At 43.0% G+C, this 22462-nt stretch overlaps 2 protein-coding genes across 3 annotated transcripts in view; both read right to left on the reverse strand.

Annotated features, from left to right (window-relative positions):
• rab33a (RAB33A, member RAS oncogene family) overlaps positions 1-1764 on the reverse strand; it is a 13584-nt gene extending 11820 nt beyond the window's left edge. The window contains exon 1 of the mRNA XM_034883726.1: positions 1679-1764. The gene's annotated coding sequence lies outside the window, so the exon portion shown is untranslated. The remainder of the gene's footprint in view (positions 1-1678) is intronic.
• A 1228-nt stretch (positions 1765-2992) lies between these two features.
• si:ch211-159i8.4 (matrix-remodeling-associated protein 5) overlaps positions 2993-22462 on the reverse strand; it is a 31337-nt gene continuing 11867 nt past the window's right edge. Inside the window, exons 4-17 of one of the 2 annotated variants that reach the window (XM_034883725.1) lie at positions 20300-20429; positions 17943-18181; positions 16206-16357; positions 11653-14934; positions 11149-11423; positions 9584-9875; positions 9282-9479; positions 8350-8868; positions 8042-8213; positions 6890-7156; positions 6637-6763; positions 6268-6348; positions 4546-5692; positions 2993-3978 (exon numbers count right to left, since the gene is read on the reverse strand). In XM_034883725.1, coding sequence (XP_034739616.1) covers positions 3425-3978; positions 4546-5692; positions 6268-6348; positions 6637-6763; positions 6890-7156; positions 8042-8213; positions 8350-8868; positions 9282-9479; positions 9584-9875; positions 11149-11423; positions 11653-14934; positions 16206-16357; positions 17943-18181; positions 20300-20429 — 7435 coding nt within the window. In that variant the 3' untranslated portion in view covers positions 2993-3424. Of the gene's footprint in view, positions 3979-4545; positions 5693-6267; positions 6349-6636; positions 6764-6889; positions 7157-8041; positions 8214-8349; positions 8869-9281; positions 9483-9583; positions 9876-11148; positions 11424-11652; positions 14935-16205; positions 16358-17942; positions 18182-20299; positions 20430-22462 lie in introns of both variants that reach the window. The other variant, XM_034883724.1, reaches the window with a different exon arrangement.

Genomic DNA, 22462 nt, shown 5'->3' on the forward strand with positions numbered 1-22462 from the left:
TGTTGAATAAACGAGCCACGCTTTTCGTGTGCTCAAAGTGAGAAATTGTCTCTTGCATCTTGCCGCAATTTCCACACAGTGCTGTTTTTTGTGTATGTGGTTCGCACACTTTCCCATTTTGAAGCAGAATCAATATTAGCGCGCCAGCCTGGCTAGAGATGGCTGCTGGGTAAACGCTAACGAGAACTCGAGGTCAAGCGGCATAGGGTTGACACTTAGAAGAAAGAGGACAAAAACAGCTGAACCTAGGACGAGTGATCTTATAGATTAATAGATTATTTCAGTTAGTCCAACGTGTTTTGGCTCTAGAATGATGAACTAACTCATTGATGTCTATCACACAAGGAAAGATATGAATGTAAGATTTGCAACCACATTTTGAGTTTGAGAAGTGTGTGTGTGTGTGTGTGTGTGTGAACGTGGGTGGATTTGATTTCACATTTCCTGCATTTCTATGTACATTTAGAAACTATAATGATACCAAACCCAGAAAATAGAGGCTGATCACAGAGAATAAAAACAATAAACAAATTAAAAAGTGTGTGTGGGGGTGGAGGGGGCCACAGGCGCAGATTTCTGGGGGGGGGGGGGGGGGGGGGGGGGGGGGGGGGGGGGGGGGGGATGCAGGGGATATGTCCCTTCCATTTTGTAGAAGAGGTAGATTTGTCCCCCTCAAAATATATGAAGGACAGTAAAATAACAACAACAAGAACCGTCTACCTTGTGCTACAGTGGGTTGTAAAAGACGACAGCGGGAGATTGAAAAATAGACTTGTACTTTTTTGTGATCTCATGTCTTTTACAAGAGAAGGAGAATAATAATTTACTTGACCTAAATAAAGACATTTGCACAATGCATTGTTGCATTAAAATTCCCCAGAACGCAGGAAAGTAAGTGTTTGACATTCAACATTGTATTGAGGACGCTCAGACCCTCCGGTTATAAATTGTATGTCTCCCCAATGTTAAAACTGACATTGGGGGGACGGGGGGGAGGGGGGGAGAGACTTCAAAAAGTGGGAGGGACATGTCCCCTCTGACCCCAATGGAATTAGATAGCAAGTATGATGTTTACAACATTGTGGATTAGCATAATAGCACACCCTTTGCTGAAGGCACTAAACACAAAGTACAGCTGATGCTGATGGGAATGTCATTAGTTTTGCAGGTATTTGGTTTAAATCCGATGTATTGGAGTGGGGGTGGGGGCATGAATGTCTGCACCAAATCATTACTAACCCTCACCCTAACCCATCCAATAGTTGTCAAGACTGCAAAACAAAAATGTCAACCTCCACTAACTGGAGTCCAACTGAAGGGGTCAATAGGGTTGACTGTCAATATTAATACCACAATTTGTGGTAATCCATCCAACAGTTGTTGAGATATTTCGATCCGGATCAAGGTTGTTGACCAATTGAGTGAAACTCCCATCCCAAGATCATCCCCTCCCACACTACTAGCATGGCCAACATAATGTGGTCGGTATCTAAATGGCATGCTTACAGTTAGCTCCCACTCTTTTAATTGGTGCAGGTTCCATCCGTTACGTTAATATTATCATATTATGGGAAATATCTCGAAATTTCCGGTGGAATCAGACAGCTTTTTCATGAGAAGTTCATTTTGGAGATATGAAACAAAAATGCAAGAAAGAGAGGAAATCAGGATTACTCACCGTCTGAAGCTGTGCAACGCGCTGTTGTGTCCGAGCTGCTTTTCTTTCATTTTGACCAACAACAACAAAAAATACAACATGAAACACACAAACACTCTTGTGCACAAATACAGCATGCACGTGCACACACACTCCCTGTGTTGATTTCAGATTGAAATACAGACAGAAATACCAAACAATCTTGTTTTCCCTCTCTAAGTCAAAGTCTCTCTCACACACACACACACACACGCGCCTCTCACTGTGTCACATAATCCCTCACACACACAGACACAATCTCTTCCTCACAGACATACACGCTGTCGCTCAAAAAGACACAATTAATCTCTTTCTCTCTCTTACACACACACACACACACACACACACACACTGAGTCAAACAATCCCTCACACACAGACACAATCTCTTCCTCACAGACATTCACACTGTCTCTCAAAGAGACACACAAAATCTCTTTCTCACACACGCACAACACACGCACAACACACACACACACACACACACACAGTTGAACAGTCCCTTGAGTCTGACAAAGTCCCCCTCTTTCCCAGTCAAAGACCCGTTTGTCTGGAAGCAAGGCTCGGTGGGACATTCACATTCTGGGGAACACAAACCAACAGTGAAATATAGAACGCATTCACATACCACACACACATTTGGATGCATGTGTACACACCCAAACAGTGTTGTGGTTTCGCACATTCATGCGGTTGTTGTACTACAAAAGTGTGTGTGTGTGTGTATGAAAGCATGGTAGCAACTCAAATGATGTGGGATTTGTGAGCCCTGTGATCAGTCAGTGCAGCAATTCCATTAGAATGAATTGATTTAGCCAGAAATTATGTGTTTTAAATGCTGGTGTGAGCAGCCGAGCCTGTACATTTGTAACTACTAATCATGTCAATTGAATTAAGCAAGGCGTTGTTAAAAATGAGACAATTGACTGACAACAATAAATACCTGTATGTTTTATTTTTTACTTATATCTTGTTATGTGCAACTTCGTTTTGTATGTCCCTCAACTGTTGAGATCCATTGTAAGCTCACAACATAGATATGAGCTGTACTTTTATACTTTAACACCATTATGAACATGAATAAATCACATTGATACATACAGTAATTAATTCGCTGATACACACTGTAGAGCAGCAATAGGGGGTATTTGTATACTCACAGACAAGAATTGCTGCTCAGAAAATAGGGTTTATAAGCACATGAGTAGAATAGTTGATGATATACCCACTTTTGGGAATTATGACACTCAACTACTCGTTGAGACTCGTTTACATACCAACGTTGTTGTATGTAAAAGTAAAATTGTAGTGTGAAGTAAAATTAAAAAAAATGATGCTGTCATTTGGGGAATGTGAGATCACTTAGAGGGTAAGGCTGGTAAGGCAAAGCTTTGAGCAGTGAGTTAAAACGGCACTTTGACAAGTATTAATTCTTTTTAAGGCCCGAAATGTAGAATTACGAGACTTCTGCAACATTTGCACCATAAAACAATTCAATTGCAGTTAAAAAATCCCCAAAGCGGAATGTTATCTGTGAAGTCCACATTTCAAAATGTCATTGTTCAGTGGAAACTGTTTGCACGGTGTCTCGAGTCAAGCTGCCAGTGAGGCAGTTTTAGTTCTCTCTCCTGAGCATCTATATTGTGCAGAATATTCAAATCATGAAAAATCCTCTTCCAGTCTCAATTCTGCTGTGACATTTTCCCCATCAAATGAGTTTAAATGTCACTCAGACCACTTGTAGGTAAGTAGATTTAAAGTCTGTTCCGAGTGCGTTTTTAGCGTTGCATTTGTAAATGCCAGAGTTCGTGAGCATGGGGTTCTGTATGACCAGACTGCCCTCCTCTGTCATGTGAATTCCCCCCTGCACCGTGAACCGATTATGCGGAACCAGCGTTGTGCGCCCAGGCAACGTCCATGAAATATCCGGCTTGGGAATACCACTTGTAACACAATTTAACTTCACCGGGGATCCCCGGTTGACTCTTGTAATTGAGGTCAGCGTGTTGGTGATACGTGGAGGGAAAACCATCACTGTGACTGGGTAGGATAGCGTTGAGGAGCCAAACGAGTTGGAGGCCTTGCAGATGTAGGTTCCTTTGTCAAAGGTGGCGACCTGCCTGACTTGGAGTGTCCCATTGGCAAAATAAAATATCCGGCCAATTGTCTGAGGTTTGTCCAAAACGAGACCATTAGGCAGGGTCCATGTGATCGATGCTTGTGGCCAGCCATCCACAGTGCAGGGCAAGTTGAGGTTGAGGCCGTAAGTGATCTTCATCCCACCTGGAGAAGTAAAATGATTAACATTAGATCATTTTCCTGCATATATGATTGATACAACAAAAATGCAATACAAGTAAAGCAATGTGGCCAGATTTCCCATTGATTCCTCATATATTTTCAAACCCGCATTTAGTCTGGACTCTAGTTTGGTTTCCCCCATGGTAAGATTAGTCTGGGCATATCTGAATACATAAACCCTTCTTCTTAGGTGTGGACCAAAACAAGAGCTTTTACAGGAAGTGGTCTTGGTCCAGTCACAAGAGAATTCTGGAACGGTTGGTTGTTTTGGATATTTGGGATGATAGGAACCTCCATCCGGACCTTTAAGCCCTTCTCACTCTGGCCCAAAACACATTGAATCGACGAGCGGAGTAAATGTCCTCACCTGACATTTAATGAGAAGTTTTGTTTGCATTTTTTTCTATGTGAGAAGAAATCGAACCAAGGAAAAAAGTTTACCAACCCCTCCCCTGATTTGGAACAGAGCAAACTGTTGCTTTTAGACTTATTATTGATGAAACTAAGAAGACATCTGCTTCCTTCATTTAAGAGAAAAAAAAAACATACCTGTAGATCCTCTGATCTGTGGCTTTCTGCCCACCTCCAGCGCATAACGTTTCTCCGCTTGTCCTGCCACGTTTTTTGCCAGGCACCGGTACACTCCCTTATCACTTGCGACTGGTTGAGAGATCTCTAGCTTTCCGTTACCCAGATGATGCGTGAGGCGTTGGAGTCTAACACCAGGCGTCAGCATCGTCCCGTTGGGCAGAACCCATGTGAACTCCGGGTTTGGCTTGCCGCGAGCGGGGCACTCCAAGTATATTGTCTCGCCGTCTTGCTTTATCGGTAAGATTTCAATATTTGGAACAGCAAAACTTGGTTTCTCGGCTATTGATGCCACGTCTAATTCAACCAAAAGTGAGGATTCACCCAGATTGTTTTTAGCCAGACACATGTACCTCCCTTCATCTGTTTTCCTCACCCCTCGCAGCTCCAAGCTCCCGTTCCGGTGGACTTGGAAGCGACCGCCCAGGTATGGGGTTGGGAGCGAGTGGCCATAAGGAGTGACCCACCAGACTCTTGGTTCAGGTTTTCCTTCCACTCTGCAATGCAGGAGCGCTGTTTGGTAGGAAACAGCCATAACCTTTGTGGTGCTCATCCCTTTCATGCCATTGATAAAGGGTTCCTGGAGTTCAGCTTCAAGTTTCATGTTTTTAACATCGTCACCAGCAGAATTTCGTGCCACACATGCATATTTCCCTTCGTCAACCAGCATTACGTTTTTCACCACTAACGTCCCATCGTCCGTGATCTGAAATTTGTCCGATGACATTGAAATCACATTGTTTCTTGGTGAGATCCACATAATTCTTGGTGTAGGTTCACCTGCTGCCTGACAACTCAACTTTGCTGATCCTCCTAACTTTACTGTTACCAATGATTGGGATTTTAATCTAATCTTTGGAGCATTCGGTCCCACTGTGACGCTCACTTTTCTTTCGTCCTTGCCCAGTTTGTTCTTGGCATAACAAGTGTAGTCGCCCTCGTCTCTTTTGCCCATTTGCTGGAGAAGTAAAGTTCCATTGCCAAAAATAACATAGCGGCGGTTGCGAAGGCCACTGTCGTCCGATTGAAGGGCGTTGTTGATTAAAGTTCCATCTGGGAGACTCCAGGTAACTTCTGGGTCAGGGAGGCCTGTTGCAACACAGTCCACCTGAAAAAGGAGACCAAGAAAGGAGGATAACTGGATAAGGGAGAAAAATGAATGTAAGGAAGAATTCCTGAGTAAAATTATTGGTTAGTGGTGTTTTTACCTTTTCAGAAAGGTAAAAGCATCTATTGAAAAGCTCCGATAACCCTTAGCACACTTAATGCCCAGCACCAAACAGAGGACTGAGTTGTTGACTGGGAAAAAGGGGATGGGAAAGCTAAAAGGGGGTTGGGAGCAATATTAAACTTAAATTCAGAAGTGGACAGAAACTCCAAATGGAGGATTGGCACCTATTGGCACCACATCTTCCATATTAACTTTAAAAAGGTGTTAATGAGTTAATGTTGTGTTTACTGCCCCCGGGGGGGGGGGGCAAAACAAATCAGTCAACACTGCTTTAAGGTGCTCTAGGGAAATCAGACCCTTATGTCTTATTATAATGTAAAATGTATTTGTATGTATACAATAATTTTGACAAATAAACACAATATAGTAGAAAAACAGGTAATGTGCAAAGGTGCCCACAATGTCCGAGCCAGCCTGTCCTACTTTAATTAAACTTTGAGCTCCAAACCTACCTGGAAGTTTTCTCCAAAGGTGACCCTCGTCTGTTCAGTCCTCACATGTTCAATTCTGGGAGGGGTCATTACCACCTCCACCTAAAGCAAATGCGTAAAGAAATATGAGCTAATGCATTTAAAAAGAAAGTTTTTGCAACCCCATACACATAAAAATGTAAACCCTTTCAATGACTGTGAAGACAGACCACATCTTTGATTTTTAGCTTAAGTGTAATGACATGTTAGACATCTTTACAGCAGACTTTGACACTTGACACAACTAGGCGGGGATTCCTAATGCACAAAAAGTGTCCTTAGCCAGAAATGAAAGGAAGACTAATAGAAAACAGTTGGCCACGTTGAAGTCCTTATCTGTCCTGTACATACCTGGAAAAGCTCCATGTCCTCCCCATTGGGCCGCTGAAAGACACACACATAATTTCCACCATCTAGCTCTGTCAGCTGAAGAATCCTCAGAGTCCCATTACGGAAAACTTTAATTGGTCTCTCTGGACTGGGGAAAGAAATGAGGTTGAGATTAAAGCACTCAATGAGTTTAAAGGGAATTAAAACCTTTTCATGTATTTATAATAGGACCAGTATTGCACAGTATAGTCCTACATTTAAAAAAGTAAGTTACCTGTATCGATGTTCCATGATGGTCTTGGAGGGTAACTGCCAGATGGTCCCTCTAGTGGATCTGGTAGACTCTGGACAGTGGAGGTAGACAGCGGACCCGTACATAGCTGAGACAGAGTGTTGTTGGGATGGCACACCATGGTGGTGGGTTGGGGGGACGGGAAGAGGGAGAGGAGGCTGGCGGGGGAGGGAGGGGGAATCTTCCCTCACCTCCAGCTGAACAGTCCTTTTGGCAATGCCCACAGTATTAGTGGCCAAACACTCGTACCTGTGGAAGGATCGACAGCAGCGTAAGGGCTCCGATCAACAGTCCGAGGAAAATATTTCAAACGGACAGAAAAGGAAGGTACACAACTTCAGACAATAAATGCTTCAAAGGCAGAAGTTGAAAATTTACATTTTGTAGGTCCTAAATGCAGCTCAGCGTAAATTCTTTCAGGAAGCACTAACTTTTAATTGCTGCTCTCCTAAATCAAATCCGCTGTTAACCAACTAATTGAATTGTCATCATGCTGTGTATTACTGTTTCATATCTGCAAATTAGTTTCTCCTGATTGAAATATAGCTCAGCGTGAATTTTTTCAGGTAATCAACGCTCTCTACCTAAATCGAATCAGGTGTTGGAGGCGTTCACCTTCCTGCTAAACCAATCAGAATCGTACACAAGTTGCAAGGGCCACTGACAGAGTCACAAATCTGCTTTTAAAAATCTGTTTCTCCCTTTGCTATCAGCTGTTGTTTCAGGCGAAGAGTGCAACCCCCCACCCCCCCATCCACCTCCAGTCATCTACGCCAGCTGACCGGTCGGGAGCCTCTTTCGGTCTGGTCTTCGGGCTCCTTACTCGCCTCCACTGGTGTCTAGATTCCATCGGGTTATGATGGTTCTCTTCCCCTACATACAAACTGTTACTATAACAATGGAGTCTAATCTCCAAAGACTTTGTACTTTTTACTTGTACTTTTCTTAGGCTGATGGGAATGCCATTAGTTTTGCAAGTATAATGTCAAAATACAAAGTACTGGAATAACTCTCAAATGTCCAGTTGAACATACATACATACATACATACATACATACATACATACATACGTTCAACTGGACCAGTGCATAGACAAAAAGGCTGAAAACAGACTTAAATAAATGCATTTCATACCTCCCAGCATCAACTGGCAAAACATTCTTCACATACAGCGTCCCATTGGGGAAGACAAACAGCCTGCGTCCAAGGAACTGTGAAGTCTTAACATGGATCCCTGCTGGGAGCATCCATTTCAGAGCAGGCACGGGTTCGCCCTTCGCAGAGCAGTGGACATACACACTCCTGCCTGGTTAAATGGGATTTCATTAGTTAGATTATTATTTATGACATTGCAAACCATTTATTGTCTTTGTTACCAGCCGTAGCATGAGAAAAACCTTCTGTTATGAGAGGTTTAGGGATGTCACAGTTCTGTACTATACCTGGCTGAATGATCACAGTATCCATTGCTTCTTCGCTGATGGTTGGAGGCAGAGCTGCCACATGGAGATGATAAGTGATTGTATCAGCACCTGCTGCGTTGCTTGCAATACATTTATAGTCGCCTTTGCTGGAGAAATTGAGAGAGTGAATATGAAGGGTTCCATTTTGAAGCAGAGACATCGGAGAAAGGGAAGTGTGAACAGTCCCGATTTCCCGTACAAATGTCCTGTCGGGAAGAATCCAGGATATTTGGGCAGGGGGTTTTCCCGAAGCAAAGCAGTCAAGAGTCACGCTTTTCCCTAAGTAGACTGCTATCTCTGTGGACTTGGGCGGCTGGATCCTGGGTGCTTCAGTCTGGACGGCTAAGGTAATGACCATGCGATCTGATCCGAGGCTGTTCTGGGCTGTGCAGAGGTACTGGCCTCTATCCTGAAGCTGGATGTTTCTTAGAACAAAAGTTCCATTTTTGAAGACTTCAAAACGGGGACCATGCTTGGTGTTGGCTGGGATGGTGGCACCTGAGAGGGGAGCCAAGAGGGTTAAGAGACGATAGTGGGAGATATTTTAATTCTCAGTCTCATAACTGATTATGACACATTTGAGACTCATCCTCAAAAGATATTCAGACTTGACTCGGACTTGAGAGCAATCTTTATTTTGAACCTGTGCCATTCACCAGAAGCTTTGACTTTAAATTAATTTGGCCTTAAATTCTTACAACAAGACTCAAACAGAAGAAGGGCTAAATGCAAAATATTTGGACGTTAGCTCAAAGACTTTAGACTTGACTTGGACCTGGTCTAACCCAGGGCCAGTAAGATGAATGAGCTGAAAGCAACTGGGGGTTTTCCTACATTTACCTTTTCTGATGTAAGCTTCATTTCCTTATCCCTTCCATGTTTTTCTTTTTTTACCTCTCTGTCCCTCTTACCTGTGGAGACTTTGGTCCATGCAATGTTGGGTTCGGGATTCCCGGTTGCTTTGCAAGGCAGGAACACATCACTCTCCGCCAGCACTGACACACTAGCTGTGGTCAAAGTGGTAATACGGGGCTTCAGCTGATCACTTCCAGATGCCAACACCCATGGGAAAGGGGGAGCAGCAGTGGGCCGCCGAGAGCTGATACGTCCTGCTACAAAGACAACACAAAATAATATCACAATCACTGACTCAAATAGACTGCTTATTTTATAGATACATTGCCCATATCTCTTCAATAGTGTGTATATCTACCTCCAACAGGCCACCGACCTCCATACAGAGCCCCAGGGGTGGTGGGATGGTGAGGAGGATGAGGGGTTGTGATGAAACCAGATAATGATGAAGAGGATGAAGGTTTAGCAGGGTTCGGTGGTTGCAGGTTGTAAGTGTAATAAGAAGTGGGTGCTGCAGGTCTGGGGATGTAGGGTCTATTTGGAGATGGAGGGTTGGGTTTAGGTGTGATCGGAGATGGAGGATTGTGGTAGCTAGTGCGAGGTTTGGGTGTCACCATCCTCCCTAACTGAGCAATGCGATCAAGCTGCGCCTGGAAAAATCAAAATCATGTTAGTAGTCTTAAAGACTCCCTATATTTGAATCTCCCCCTTCTTTTAGTGTGTTATTTTTGTGTGTATGTAATACGCAAAAGGTATGAAGTACAAAAAACAGTTTTTCATATTGCTGTCAGTAGGTGCTGCCTGAGCAAGCACAGCCTACTCAGTTGCTTGTTTGTATTTGGTTGACCAAGTGTTGACCAATCTGACCAATCAGAGCAGAGTGGGCTTTTCATGAAGGCGAGCCATGAGTTCAGGCAGAAAGCTCATTGGAGATGCGCAGAATCGATCACCGCCGCCGCCCAATGCATGCTGGGTAGATTTGTGTCCGACTTGTTCCCGACTTGCTCTGACGTCATGCACACGCAGGCAACCATGACCTCAGGAGATCAAGGCAGCCGGAGGTTTGAGACGAGGGCCCAGGGAATGCTGTGAAACACCTGGTTCTCAGCTGATTTAACAGCTGATTCGTTCAGAATCGAATCAACAAGATGACGTTTTATATAAACCTCTTATTGTTTTTAAATTGAAGGGATTTTAACTGCTATTTGACTGATTTGACGTTTTTTTTCTGAACAGAACACGTGTGTGTGGCTGATAGTGGTGTTTAGAAGTCTGAATCCGTTCAGATTACAGGTCATCTACAATCAGGAACAGATTGTATGTAAAGCATTTGGCAGCTACTCTGTCGTAATAAAACAACTGGAGACTTGTACAAGCTGATTTATAGGTCTGATAACATTTTATTAAATCAGAATCACACCTAACAGGATGTGAGTGTTTCTGTGACTTCCTGTTCAGCCTGAAGGCTGCTGGAAACGGCTGAAAACTGTCCGACTTCACCGCGCCTTTTTGTCCCCGCCCCCCCGGCTGCTGCTGCTGCCTGCTCTCGTCTACTTTACAGGTGAGGCAAGGCCTCATTTTGAACGAGCCTATTGTGTTTTAAGCAAGGGAGCTGCAGCAATGGGCAGTATGAAAACATGTTTTTTTGAACATCAATGCATGTGACCGTATTCTAGTAGACCCCAAGAGTACAAATCTAATTCTGGAGAAAAAAAAAGAGTGTAAAAGGGACTCTTTAACCCATTCACCTGGAATGAAATCCCATTTCTGAGAGATGATCGATAATCATGGTCATCATTAGCAATTGTGTTTCTAAGCAAGCGAAATGCTACTTACTCACTTTGTGTTTTTAAAGCACTTCATGAGTATTTAGATACCAAATTCTAATGATAGCATACTGCACAAAACCACCTGGCCTCGTACCTGTCTGTATCTGTTCCTCAGCCTTGATAGAAACAGTTGGTCTCTGGTTTGGGTCCTGCCATCCACATGGTGATTTTGAAGATGATGGTGATGGTGATGTGGCAAATAGGGATTAGAGAGGGTAACTTTGGAGTTCCCTGTTGTTCCAGAAACTGTAGGTTTGGGCTTCACTGTTTCAGCTGTGATCTCTGGTCGGTTGGTGACAACCGGGCTTTGAACCCAGGGGTGGGGGACAGGCCAGGGTCTGTGTGTGGGCACAGGGTGTGACCCAGGACCTAGGACCAGAGGACAAATATATAGCCATGCATTCCAAATAGGATTAAGCAAACATAATATTGCCATTTTGAGTATGTAGCAAGTCAAGTGCATAAAATCATCTTGTTTTATATCTTTATCTCTGAAACTTTGGTCAGCTTTATTGAATTAAACAGTTAACAAATCAGTCACATTTGGTCATCACACTCTAATTTCAAAAAGAAATCCTTACACATCAGCTGTATTTACCTTGCCTTGGATAAGGAAATGCCCTTTGACCTGGCCAGGAAGGGTAGAGAGGGTAGTATTGATGGTGATGATGCTGTGAAGTCCAGTGGGAGGTCGGGGGGACTCTGGGATGTTGGGAATGTCTGCCTTGATTCCCTTCCCCCTGTCTTCCTGTATTTCTGTCTTGGTTTGTCTGTGTCGTCCTGGAAGTAGTGGTTTGCCCTCCTGCCTGTTTGTTCTGATGGAGCCAGGGGTGAACCGGCTCCATTATAGGGAAACTGTGGATCTCAGGCTTCACTTTAGCCTTGTTTAGATCTTTATGCTCTTTCTGTGGGACTTCTTCTCTTGTTCTGCCTCTTGTTGAATGTGAGGTAATGATCTTGGAAGATGAAGTTTGTGCTTGGGTTGGTGCATTTTGTTCTGTTAAAGGTTTAGTGTTAGGTCTTGGTCTATTTTGTGTAGTTAAGCGGCTGCTATCCCCCGTATTGTAGCTCTGTGTGGCCCATTCCCTTTCAGTTTTTTTTGCATCTTTCTTAATGCCTCCTGTGTCTGTTTTGTCCATTTCTTGCTTTTCCACTGCTGTTGTTACCTCCCTCTCACTCTCTCCTGCCAGATTTGGATTGTCTTTAACCTTTTCTTCAGTTTGTGTTCTTATCTTAACCCTCTGTCTCTCAGACTCCTTTAGGTTGACGGTGTCTGTCTCCTTTTCTTCAACAGTTCTATCAGTTGGATGAAGCATACCATCTTTCTTTGGAGTGACAATCGTCTTTGGATTAGGTGGAGAGCTATTTACATCCTTTTCTCTAGCAGATGGAAAATTGGTAAGGCTACTGTCAAGATCATGAGAGGTATGCGGGGTTTTACTTTTTAAATCTTCCTTGGCATCCAAACTACCACTATCCTTGTAGTTATATTCTTCATAGTATTCGCCTTCATCTTCCTCAGTCTGATACTCAGCAGACAAGGTTTCATGGTTTTCCACTGTAGTTGGAACAGGTGTTATTGTAGTAGTAGTAGTAGTAGTAGTAGTAGTAGTAGTTGCAGTTGTGCTCATCGTTGTTGGTATGGTCGTCGTTGTTGTTGGTGTGGTGGTGGTTGTTGTTGGTGTGGTGGTGGTTGTTGTTGGTGTGGTGGTGGTTGTTGTTGGTGTGGTGGTGGTTGTTGTTGGTGTGGTGGTGGTTGTAGTTGGGGGAACAGTTGTTTTGGGCTTGTTCGATGAATGGTAGAAGGGCTGTCCATGCGGTCGGACATTTTTCATCGGGGGTTTTCTACGTCTATACGGTGGTCTTCTCCTGTTTGACTGACCAGGAACAAGGTGGTTGTTCCTTCGCCCCTCTCCAGAGTGCTTGTTTTCTGACTGATCGACTGGTTGAGGTGTTCCAAGAGCAGTGCGGTCTGTGACAGCTTCTGTTTTTATTCCGATCCCACCAACCTTGTGGGGGGTTGGTTCTGTACTTTTGGCTGGCGGTGGTTGTAAAACCTCTGGCAGACTTTCAGATGTTTCTGGGCTATCCACTTTCTTCTCTGTAGGATAGGCTTCAGTCTTAGCTTTTGTGTGGATGGGGAAATGTCTTGGCTCTGTACTAATATCAGGAGGGGTAGCAGTAAGGGGTAAGTTGTCAGCAGTAGCAGTTGTTATCGAAGCAGCTGTAGTAGTAGGTTTGGAAGTAATTGTTTGGACGGTTACAGTGCTAGGCGCTGGTAGTGACTGCTCTGTGGGCAGAGCAACGCTTGGTTTAGCATTAGCTTTAGCCAATATCTCGGCCCAACGATTTGGATCCAACTCCTTTACAGATTTATTGGGTTTTCTCTTTAAATCTTTGATTCTTTTCCTTTTTGAAAGAACATTAGAATTCCTTTGGTGTGTTCCTACCTTCTTAGGGAATTGGGTAGCAAAAGGACGTACAATTTCCTGGTAATCTCCCCCTGAACCCTCTCCTTCCTCCACGCCAATCGTCAACATCGGCTGCTCTTGCGCAGTCTGTACTTTGGACCTATCAGAAGTCTTTTCTCCTTTGACTTCCACCATGTGTGATAGCATGTCTACGCCATACAGATTTGAGGTTAGGCAGGTATATTCCCCAGCATCTTCTTGTGTTAACCTTCTTACAAACAAGGTCCCATTTTCCATCACTTCTGCCCGTCTTGTCTGTTGCGTGGGAAGAACAATTTGGTTTTTAGGTAGGTACCACATAATTTGACTGGGCAGGACTGAGGTCACCTCACAAGGGAGGGTAAAAGACTGTCCCTTTTCAACTACAATTTTCTGACCATTGAAAGCGGTAGGGCTGAGTGAGAGTTGTTTGATGGTGAGCCTCATAGGCACCAAGTCCACACCGGCTATGGTTCTGACCATACAGTGGTAAAGGCCTGAGTCAGACAGCGTGGCATTCAAAATCACAAGTTCTCCTCGTTCAGAAATTTCAACTTTATCAGTTGTATCTTCCACAATGGACAAATCTGGAAGCATCCATTCCACCTTCACCTCCTGATCTGAAGTGACAACACTGCACTCCAAGTTAACCTTTGAACCCTCGAGAGCAGTCTGAACCCGCCCGGCTGTCCTTTTGCGAATTAGAGCCCAGGGCATGGTGTGGTCATTGTCATCTCCCGTCCTTCTATGGCTGTTGACTTGCTTGGTGATTACAGTAGTGAAATCCATCACCAGTTTCTTGCTTGTTGTCTGCTGTCTGTTGAGCTTTAAAGTGACTCTGGGTTGAAGCAGCCACAAGGGTTCCGCTACCAAATACCCTTTTAATTCTGTGAAATATGGAGAATTTTCATTTATGGCTTGGACATATTGAAAGGTAACTCCACTTGCATTGCCTCTCTGCTGACCTCTCTCCAAAATAGCAGGGCTTTCATAGTAATAGGCGACCAATTGCCATAGATTTTGCAACGTCTCCCGATCAATCTCACACTCCAGGACAGTCACCAGTGACACATTGACAGACAACTCCCCAGGTGAATGTGGATTTCCTGTCCAAGTCATGGGTGAACTATCTCCAGGGTGTCGCACGTCACACGCCACATGAGCGCTGTTTGCATGGCTGTCAGAGAGAACAAAAGTCAGACGGCCCAAAGGCTTTTCAAAGTCCCGCGTGTACGGGAGGTCAGGCTCTGCTTCAGTCTCAGCCCATACAGGATTGTCCCACTTTTTAAGGGTGGAGCGAAGAGATGGCCGTTCACAGGTGAGCTTGTCTGGAGTCTGTTCTAGCAACAGGCTCCCATTCAGGGGTTGAGGAGAGGAGCACATGGGGCAAGTGTCACTGGAGCCACGTTCCTTCTTGCACTTTATTACGCCTGGAAGAAAGAGGGGGAGAGTAGAAAAGATAACATGGCAGGAGGAGAAGGAACAATGGAAAACAATTTGATGGATTTAGAGGGAAAGACGAAGTTGGAGAAAATTTAAGAGGGAAGTGGCAGCTGAAGGTATGTTGTGAGGGAAAAAGTCCGGAATGAATTAAGATGGGAGAAAGGAAAAGAAGGGGGAAAGGGGGATGAATAAAACGTGAATCTGGGATTATAGGGTTTTGAAAAAATGCAGATACAATTTTTGTCTCTTCAGTTTGAGTTCAGTAAAGGTTCATGCGACCCTTATTTTCAAATGAAGCAGGCCAAAAACAGTGAAATAATAACGGTTGTGTTGATATAAACAGCTAGCATATGGAACTGGTTAAACGTAACAAAGCAATGACAAATAAGAAAAAGCACGTGTCATGAAAAATATTGACCAAAAAAGAGGGATAAAGAAATCGAAAAACAAATGTAATTGATTTTCTACACTGGATGTGGATCAAATACAGTCAGTTTATTGAGAGAAGCTGTGTTCTTCATATGTCGTGCAGAACATTTTTCTGCCAGCACTATGCTCTGCTTCTGGTCAAAAACACACGTCTGAAGCCCAGAGTCATTTTACTTTCTGTGCAATAATAATAATAATAATAAAGAAATAAGTTACAACCAGGTATTACATTCTTTGTCTTGCTAAGACAAATAAACTACAAATTTTTCATTTAAAAAAGGTTAACATTTATGTTTTACCTTGGCCGGAGCAAATCAGCCACACGACTTAGTGTCTTGATCTCCATCTCCATTTAACAGCTTTAAAACCACACTACCCCTTAAGCATAAACAGAACGCAGACACAGAGACTAGCTGCTGAACACAGTGCCGCGTTTAGAAGCTAAAAAGCCAGATATTTCCTTCAGGAGTTGGTCCAGACCACAAACAGAGTTAAAAGAGAGAATGCTTGCCGTTTGTCAGAAACACGACTCCGAATGAACGATACTGTTGCTTTGTAAATGCTGGATGTGTGAAGTATTAGTAACGGTTTGCTAACAAGTGGAGAATTCAACAGCTAAAGACCCAGGTATTTTACTCAGGAGTTGCTGGAGACAACATTATGTCTTGAGCTTGTTCTCTTTCGCCAAGGAGGCCAACAAATGGATTAACGTAACTTAACATAGTCCTTTGTTATCCGGTCTAGATGAAACTTTTTGGTGCCCAAGAAGTAGGGAATAGTGTTTTAATGTGAGAAAATATGATTGGAGTTATCCTGTATGCGTCCTTACCTTCATGTGTGGAGCTCCATTCTATTAACCAGTGGAGCTGACAGTCACAGGTCCAGGGGTTGCCATGCAGAGAGAGGAGCTCAAGCCTGGGAGCGGTCTTCAGCGCTACGGCAGGAAGCTGCTCCAACAGATTGTCTGACAGGTGTAAGTGCCTGAGACAAAAACATTATATCAGTTCCTTCACGCATTGGTCTGCAGGGTGACACTGGGATGATGCCTATCCCTTTGTGCACAATACAGTGGCTTGAGTAAGTTTACACACCCATGCTGAAGTTGATTAAAAAGGAGGAATAAAAAAAACATATTTTGGAAATTGATCTTGTAATGGGAAAATTACATAGACATTGATTTCCTGTCAATAATTGTTTATTTCTTAAGTGATTTTACATTATAGGAAAATATGTGTCTCTTAGTGTGAGTCCTCCAGTTTTTGGAGACAGCATGACTCCTTGAAGGATTAATGACGTGAAGTCTCAGGTCGAGACCAAAGCCTATCCAAAGAGACGAGATGTTCTTTTTCAGCTAAGATAGAATGACCGGTCGAAAAACTTGACACACATGGTGCAGATTCAGAAAAACGTAACAGAACTAACTGTCTGACGGAGGTCCACTAATTGTCATGTTTAAGATTAGACTGCTTTCTAAACAAGTGTTGGTTCCTCTGGGGGCACTGGATATAAAGAAGTGTATTACCGATTGTATTCACACGGGTCACTCTGTAACTCTGTTTATTGTAAAGACTGTTCTTGTCATTTGATTGTTCTCTGCAGAAAACAAACCTTTTCACCAAATACCTAAACCTTTAATTCAGTTTGCCGCCTGTCCTAATTTTGCATCAACAAGGTCTCTTCTTCAACCAAATTCCTCCCGCGCTGTAACAAGAAACTTCCACAACAAACTTGGCGTTGTCGGCAGGATTTCAAGGAGGGATCAGATCGGGACTCCGCTGGTGACTGATGACAGTACATCCAGGGATCTGACGATCACCTGCCTCTAAATCTCACCAAAACATCTTTGAGAGACAGAGGGTCAGAAACCGCGGAGGGCTCGCTGATTCCACTCTGAAATCCAAACAAAAAGGAAGCGATTTCAAACAGCGGGGGTAAGTTAAAGTTTACATTTTTTTTCAGTGTTATTGCCTTAATTTTAAAAAAATAGGAAAATCCAACCTTTTAAGGACAACAATTTTCTGTGTGAACGAATAATGTATTGTAAATAAATACATGTTATTCCTTAAAATACAGAGGACATGAGTACATACACCCCTAAGTTAAATTCCCATAGAGGCAGACATATTTTTTATTTTTAAGGCCAGTTATTTCATGGATCAGGATACTATGCATCCTGGTAAAGTTCCCTTGGCCACCCGGTCAAGAAGACCATTTATTACTTTATCACAACCCGGAAAGATTCACGCTCTAGCCCTGATGAGAACGTTGGTCTCCTCGCCTGTGAAGAGCTCCTGGCATGCACCAAGCAAATCCGCCCTATTATAGCAGTCAATGAAAATCAACAAGCGTGCCTGCTATTAAAGGGAATGTGAGATGATGCTCGGATTTGCAGGGAGATCAGCCCACAAAGCCACAAAGCGTTTCGCATTTCACGTTTGATACTTGCATTTCAGATCATTAAAAAAGGGCCCTCGGTGGTGGTGGTGCTTTCCAAGATACATTTACCTCCCATTAAACGATTAAAAAAAGAGAAATATATGTCCCCCGTCTTTCTTTCTTTTCTTACTTGAGTCCAGAGGTCCAAAAGCTTCCTAGTAGTGACACCGTTATGAAGGTATGAGGGTGGATCTCTTTGAGAAGGTTCCCCTCCAGCTGTAGGAGTTTTAGGGAGGTCAGGCCAGAGAAGGAGTACGGCTCTATAAAGTCAATGAGGTTGTGGTCCAGATGGAGACGAATCAAACCAACAAGGCCCTCCAACAGTCCAGAGTTCACCAATGTGAGCTTGTTGTAACTCAACTTCAAGATCTGGAGAAAAAAGGTTGAGTTATACTGACATTTATTGAACATTGAAACCATATTAAAGGTCCCATAACATGGTGCTTTTTGGATGCTTTTAAATGGCCGCTAGTGGTCCCCTAATACTGTATCTGAAGTCTCTTCTATATAGGCCTTAGTGGTTCCCTACTACTGTATCTTAAGTCTCTTTTATATAGACCTTAGTGGTCCCCTAATACTGTCTCTGAAGTCTCTTTTATTTAGACCTTAGTGGTCTCCTAATACTGTATCTGAAGTCTCTTTTATATAGACCTTAGTGGTCCCCTAATACTGTCTCTGAAGTCTCTTTTATTTAGACCTTAGTGGTCCCCTAATACTGTATCTGAAGTCTCTTTTATATAGACCTTAGTGGTCTCCTAATACTGTATCTGAAGTCTCTTTTATATAGACCTTAGTGGTCCCCTAATACTGTCTCTGAAGTCTCTTTTATTTAGACCTTAGTGGTCCCCTGATACTATATCTGAAGTCTCTTTCCCCAAATTCAGCCTTGGTGCAGAATTACAGCCACTAGAGCCAGTTCTACAATGAGCTTTCCTCAGTAGGTGCCATTTCTGAGTCTGTAGCTTTTGAGGAGGAGAGAGGTTGGGGTGGGGGTGGGGGTAAAGTGGAGGATGGGGATGTGGCCTTGACCAACTGCCAATTTGCTCGTTTGAAAGCCATAATATCTCTCTTTTTCTCATGGGCATTTATCTCAAATTGTCTGAGGGGGAGATAAGATAAGAAAAGGAGCAAGATTCCAGATCGGCCCGTCTGAGCTTTCGTTGTCTCAAAGGCAGAGCAGGATACCCAGGGCTCGGTTTCTAGCCACTGGGGGTCCACAGGCAGGCTGGGGAAACTCATATTAATGTTAAAAAAACTCATAAAGTGACATTTTCATTTTAATAACTCCTTAAAAATACTGTTATCTTTAGCTTGATATATGAAGTTTCATTCAACTGCTTGTTTTGTGTCTTTGATTTTATTAAATTTTTTCATGCTCGACAGGTAGTGTACATCTGACTTGTCTAAGCTTGTTTGCTGGAAATGGCTGCCTCAGGATAAAATGAGCTACAAGTAACTAATAGTGGCTTACAGATGTGCAGAGCTGTACAGATGTTCAGATTTCATAATTCTTTCTAATATTGTTGTAAAGGGATTGACATTACTTATTGATTGATATTACTCCAGCATGGTGCAAAAACGGTTTTGGTCTCCAATTCTAATTAAGGGCGTTCCGCTTTGAGTGACATGTGGGCTGCCGTCACAGGAGGCGAGTATAGACTGGAGGCTTCGTTCGCCTCACCTCCATCCACGTTCCGCCTCGTTGCCCATTTTTGAACGCCAGGCACTGCCAAGATGGTGACGATCGGACGGAGCCACCCAAAGCCGCCCACACTAAGCTTCATTTTGGCTCTTCAGAAACATGGGTGAGGTCCCGGAGACTAAGTCCATACTTTATACGGTATACGCTCAACCCCAACCCTAACTGTTACTGCTTCCCATCCAATTCTGATGCATTGGAATAGATCTGTTTACAATGCAAATGGAGGTTCTGATTGAGCACATCTGGAGTCAACAAGACACACTACGTTTTTAGTTAGGCAATCAAAGCAGCACTAATTATTGGCTTAAATGTGGCTTAGGTAGGGGAAGATTTGATTTGGCTCTGTTTCCACATGCACTGGCTAACACCAGCCAGCCCCAGCGTGGTTCACTTCTTTTACATATGGTTACAAGTTGCTCCAGATAGGATTTAGAGCCAAATATGAAGAAAGTAACAGATCAAAGACCCTGCATCAATAACCCTTTGTGTTTAACAGTTGACCCAGGTTCTCGCAGAGTCAACTCTAATTAGTAGTGGGAATTAATTCTTAATGATGAGCCATGGTTCAGAATTAGGTTTGATAATTCAGTCCTTGGTGCAGGTTCACTTGCTCCTGGATCCATTTGGGCTCAGGAATCCAGTAGGTTATATTTGAAATGGCTTTCACGACAATTAGTAAAGAATTAGAAGTCACACATTTCGAGAAGTTAAGTATTAATAATATAGTATTACCAGAATATACACGCACACACACACACACACACACAAACAAACACAGACCCTACCTGTAGTGACCTCAGGTTGTAAAACGCCCCAGGTTGGATTGTGCTTATGTCGTTGCCGTGCAACATGAGCATTTCCAGTTGCTGCAGTGACCTGAATTCTGACCCATCCAACTCCGTCAGGCTGTTATAACTGTTAGAGGGAGAAAAGAAACAGAACCACTTACTGGGAGGAAAGATAAGAGAGGGTCATAAGGTGGGTCAGAGGGATAGGAAACTAATATAATATTAGTTGACAGTCAGTGCTTGCATGGGCAATGTGACCCATACAACAGCTGGAAAGAATGGATGAAAAGAAGGAAAGAGAAAACCTTTGACCCGCAGTTATTTCTTCATTAGTCAGAGAAAGCAACCCCCACACACACACACACATCTTAGGATCATTTATTTTACGTATTTATATTTCTTATTAGTTTTGTCCTCTTGTAAACTTCATTAACGTAACACAGCAGCACAAGTCTATATATATATATATATATATATATATATATATATATATCTCACATTACGGTAGACATTTTAAGAGTCAATCTGATTGAAAAGTACAGTATAGAACAATAAATGCCAGAGCCAAAGACATTAATCGTCAAAGGAACGCAATAGAACGCAGATCTATTGGCAGGGGCCAACAGCATTTGACAGGTTTTCATTGATGAGTTAGTCAGGCCTTCTAAGAACAGGAATCAGGGCACTAATGTCTGACAGTCGACTATCCTGTTGTCAGTGTGCAAAACACCCCTATCCCTGGGAGCAGTTATCCCTACCCCATTCAACACATATGGGATATTCAGCGTTTTTCCACTGCATCAATAGAACAGCCAGCTCACAATATATATAATCTGGTGATCACTTTCATCTACATTGGCTTTCAGTACCATGATGCACATTGTTTTAGTGTTAACTGAACTTGTATTTGTGCTTTGCTTTTATAACTGTTTAGCATTTTATCAGTACACCGTAGTTACAAGCTTTCGTGGAATAACTTTTATTAACTGTTTTCCCTAATACATCATTACCTTATCATGACAGAGCCCCTGAAGAAATACTATGCCAGGGGCTTAGGTGGCCCATACCATCCTCCATGCCACTGAACAATCAGCACAGAAGTTCTTTTGAAAGAGTATGGATGCATGACTTTATTAGAGCGGTTCATTTCTAAATTTAAAACCCATTTCTCCAAAGCAAAGGAAAACGGGCCCCGGACTGTAAATAACACCCTCCAAACATGCCTGGTTTGAACACATACAGACAGTTTTGAATTAGAGTCTGTGGTCTCATGTTTAGAAAGTAAGAGCCTGTTGGTTACTTAAACGTTTGATCCTCTTCCAAATGTCTGCTCTGCTGAAGTGTCTTTGAGAAATCCCCTTTGTTCCCATTATGACAGATACCGCCTTCTACCCCACACAAAGAACAACCATCAGAAAACAATAGGGAATTAGAAATATACAAACAAAAGTGAAACATCAAACATTTAAAATCCATTGGGGTAAGTCCATGGATTCAAAAGTCATAATAGAAAGAGTCATAACAAACCTTGTTTGCCTTTTGAGGTTTCCTGTCCACAGTTTTACAATGGTGGCCTATGGAAAAATGCTTTTTGGGCCACAGGGGGATTTTCTGTTCCAGTATTACAAGGGGCAACTGCAAAAATCGGCTGCAAGGCTGAGCACACTTCCAGCGTGCCTGAAACAAACACTCTTTCAGCCATTCCTTACACTTTTTCTCTTGCGTTTATGGTTTTTGACAGGCTAAAAGAAGACGCCATATCCTTTATGGAGTAACTTCTTACTACAACCCCACACCGCTCCAAAGTAAAGACAGCCAAAGCTTGTGCTGCTGTATACAGTTGCTGTTCTGTAGAGTCCAGCGATTGGCCAAAAGTAGTGGATAGAAATGTGGAATCAACCTCTCACGTACTGCCATGTGGAGTCATGGAGTGTCCATTTTGAAACTTTTTTATTATGTGGTGCAAAGATATTTACCATGTGTCTGTTTACATGTGCTGTAAGAGTTTCCTTTCCACTCGGCAATGTGTCTTAAATGTGAGAATGCTCTATAGTTGTAGGATTCTATTTCTTTATTCAATTGGATCTAAAGGTGGTGTTGTAATTTAATACTAATTCTAAATGTATGCTGTTGCCAAACCTTTTCTAATGTAGTCCCAGC

Source organism: Etheostoma cragini, chromosome 10 (assembly GCF_013103735.1).
Source record: "Etheostoma cragini isolate CJK2018 chromosome 10, CSU_Ecrag_1.0, whole genome shotgun sequence".
NCBI lineage: Eukaryota > Metazoa > Chordata > Actinopteri > Perciformes > Percidae > Etheostoma > Etheostoma cragini.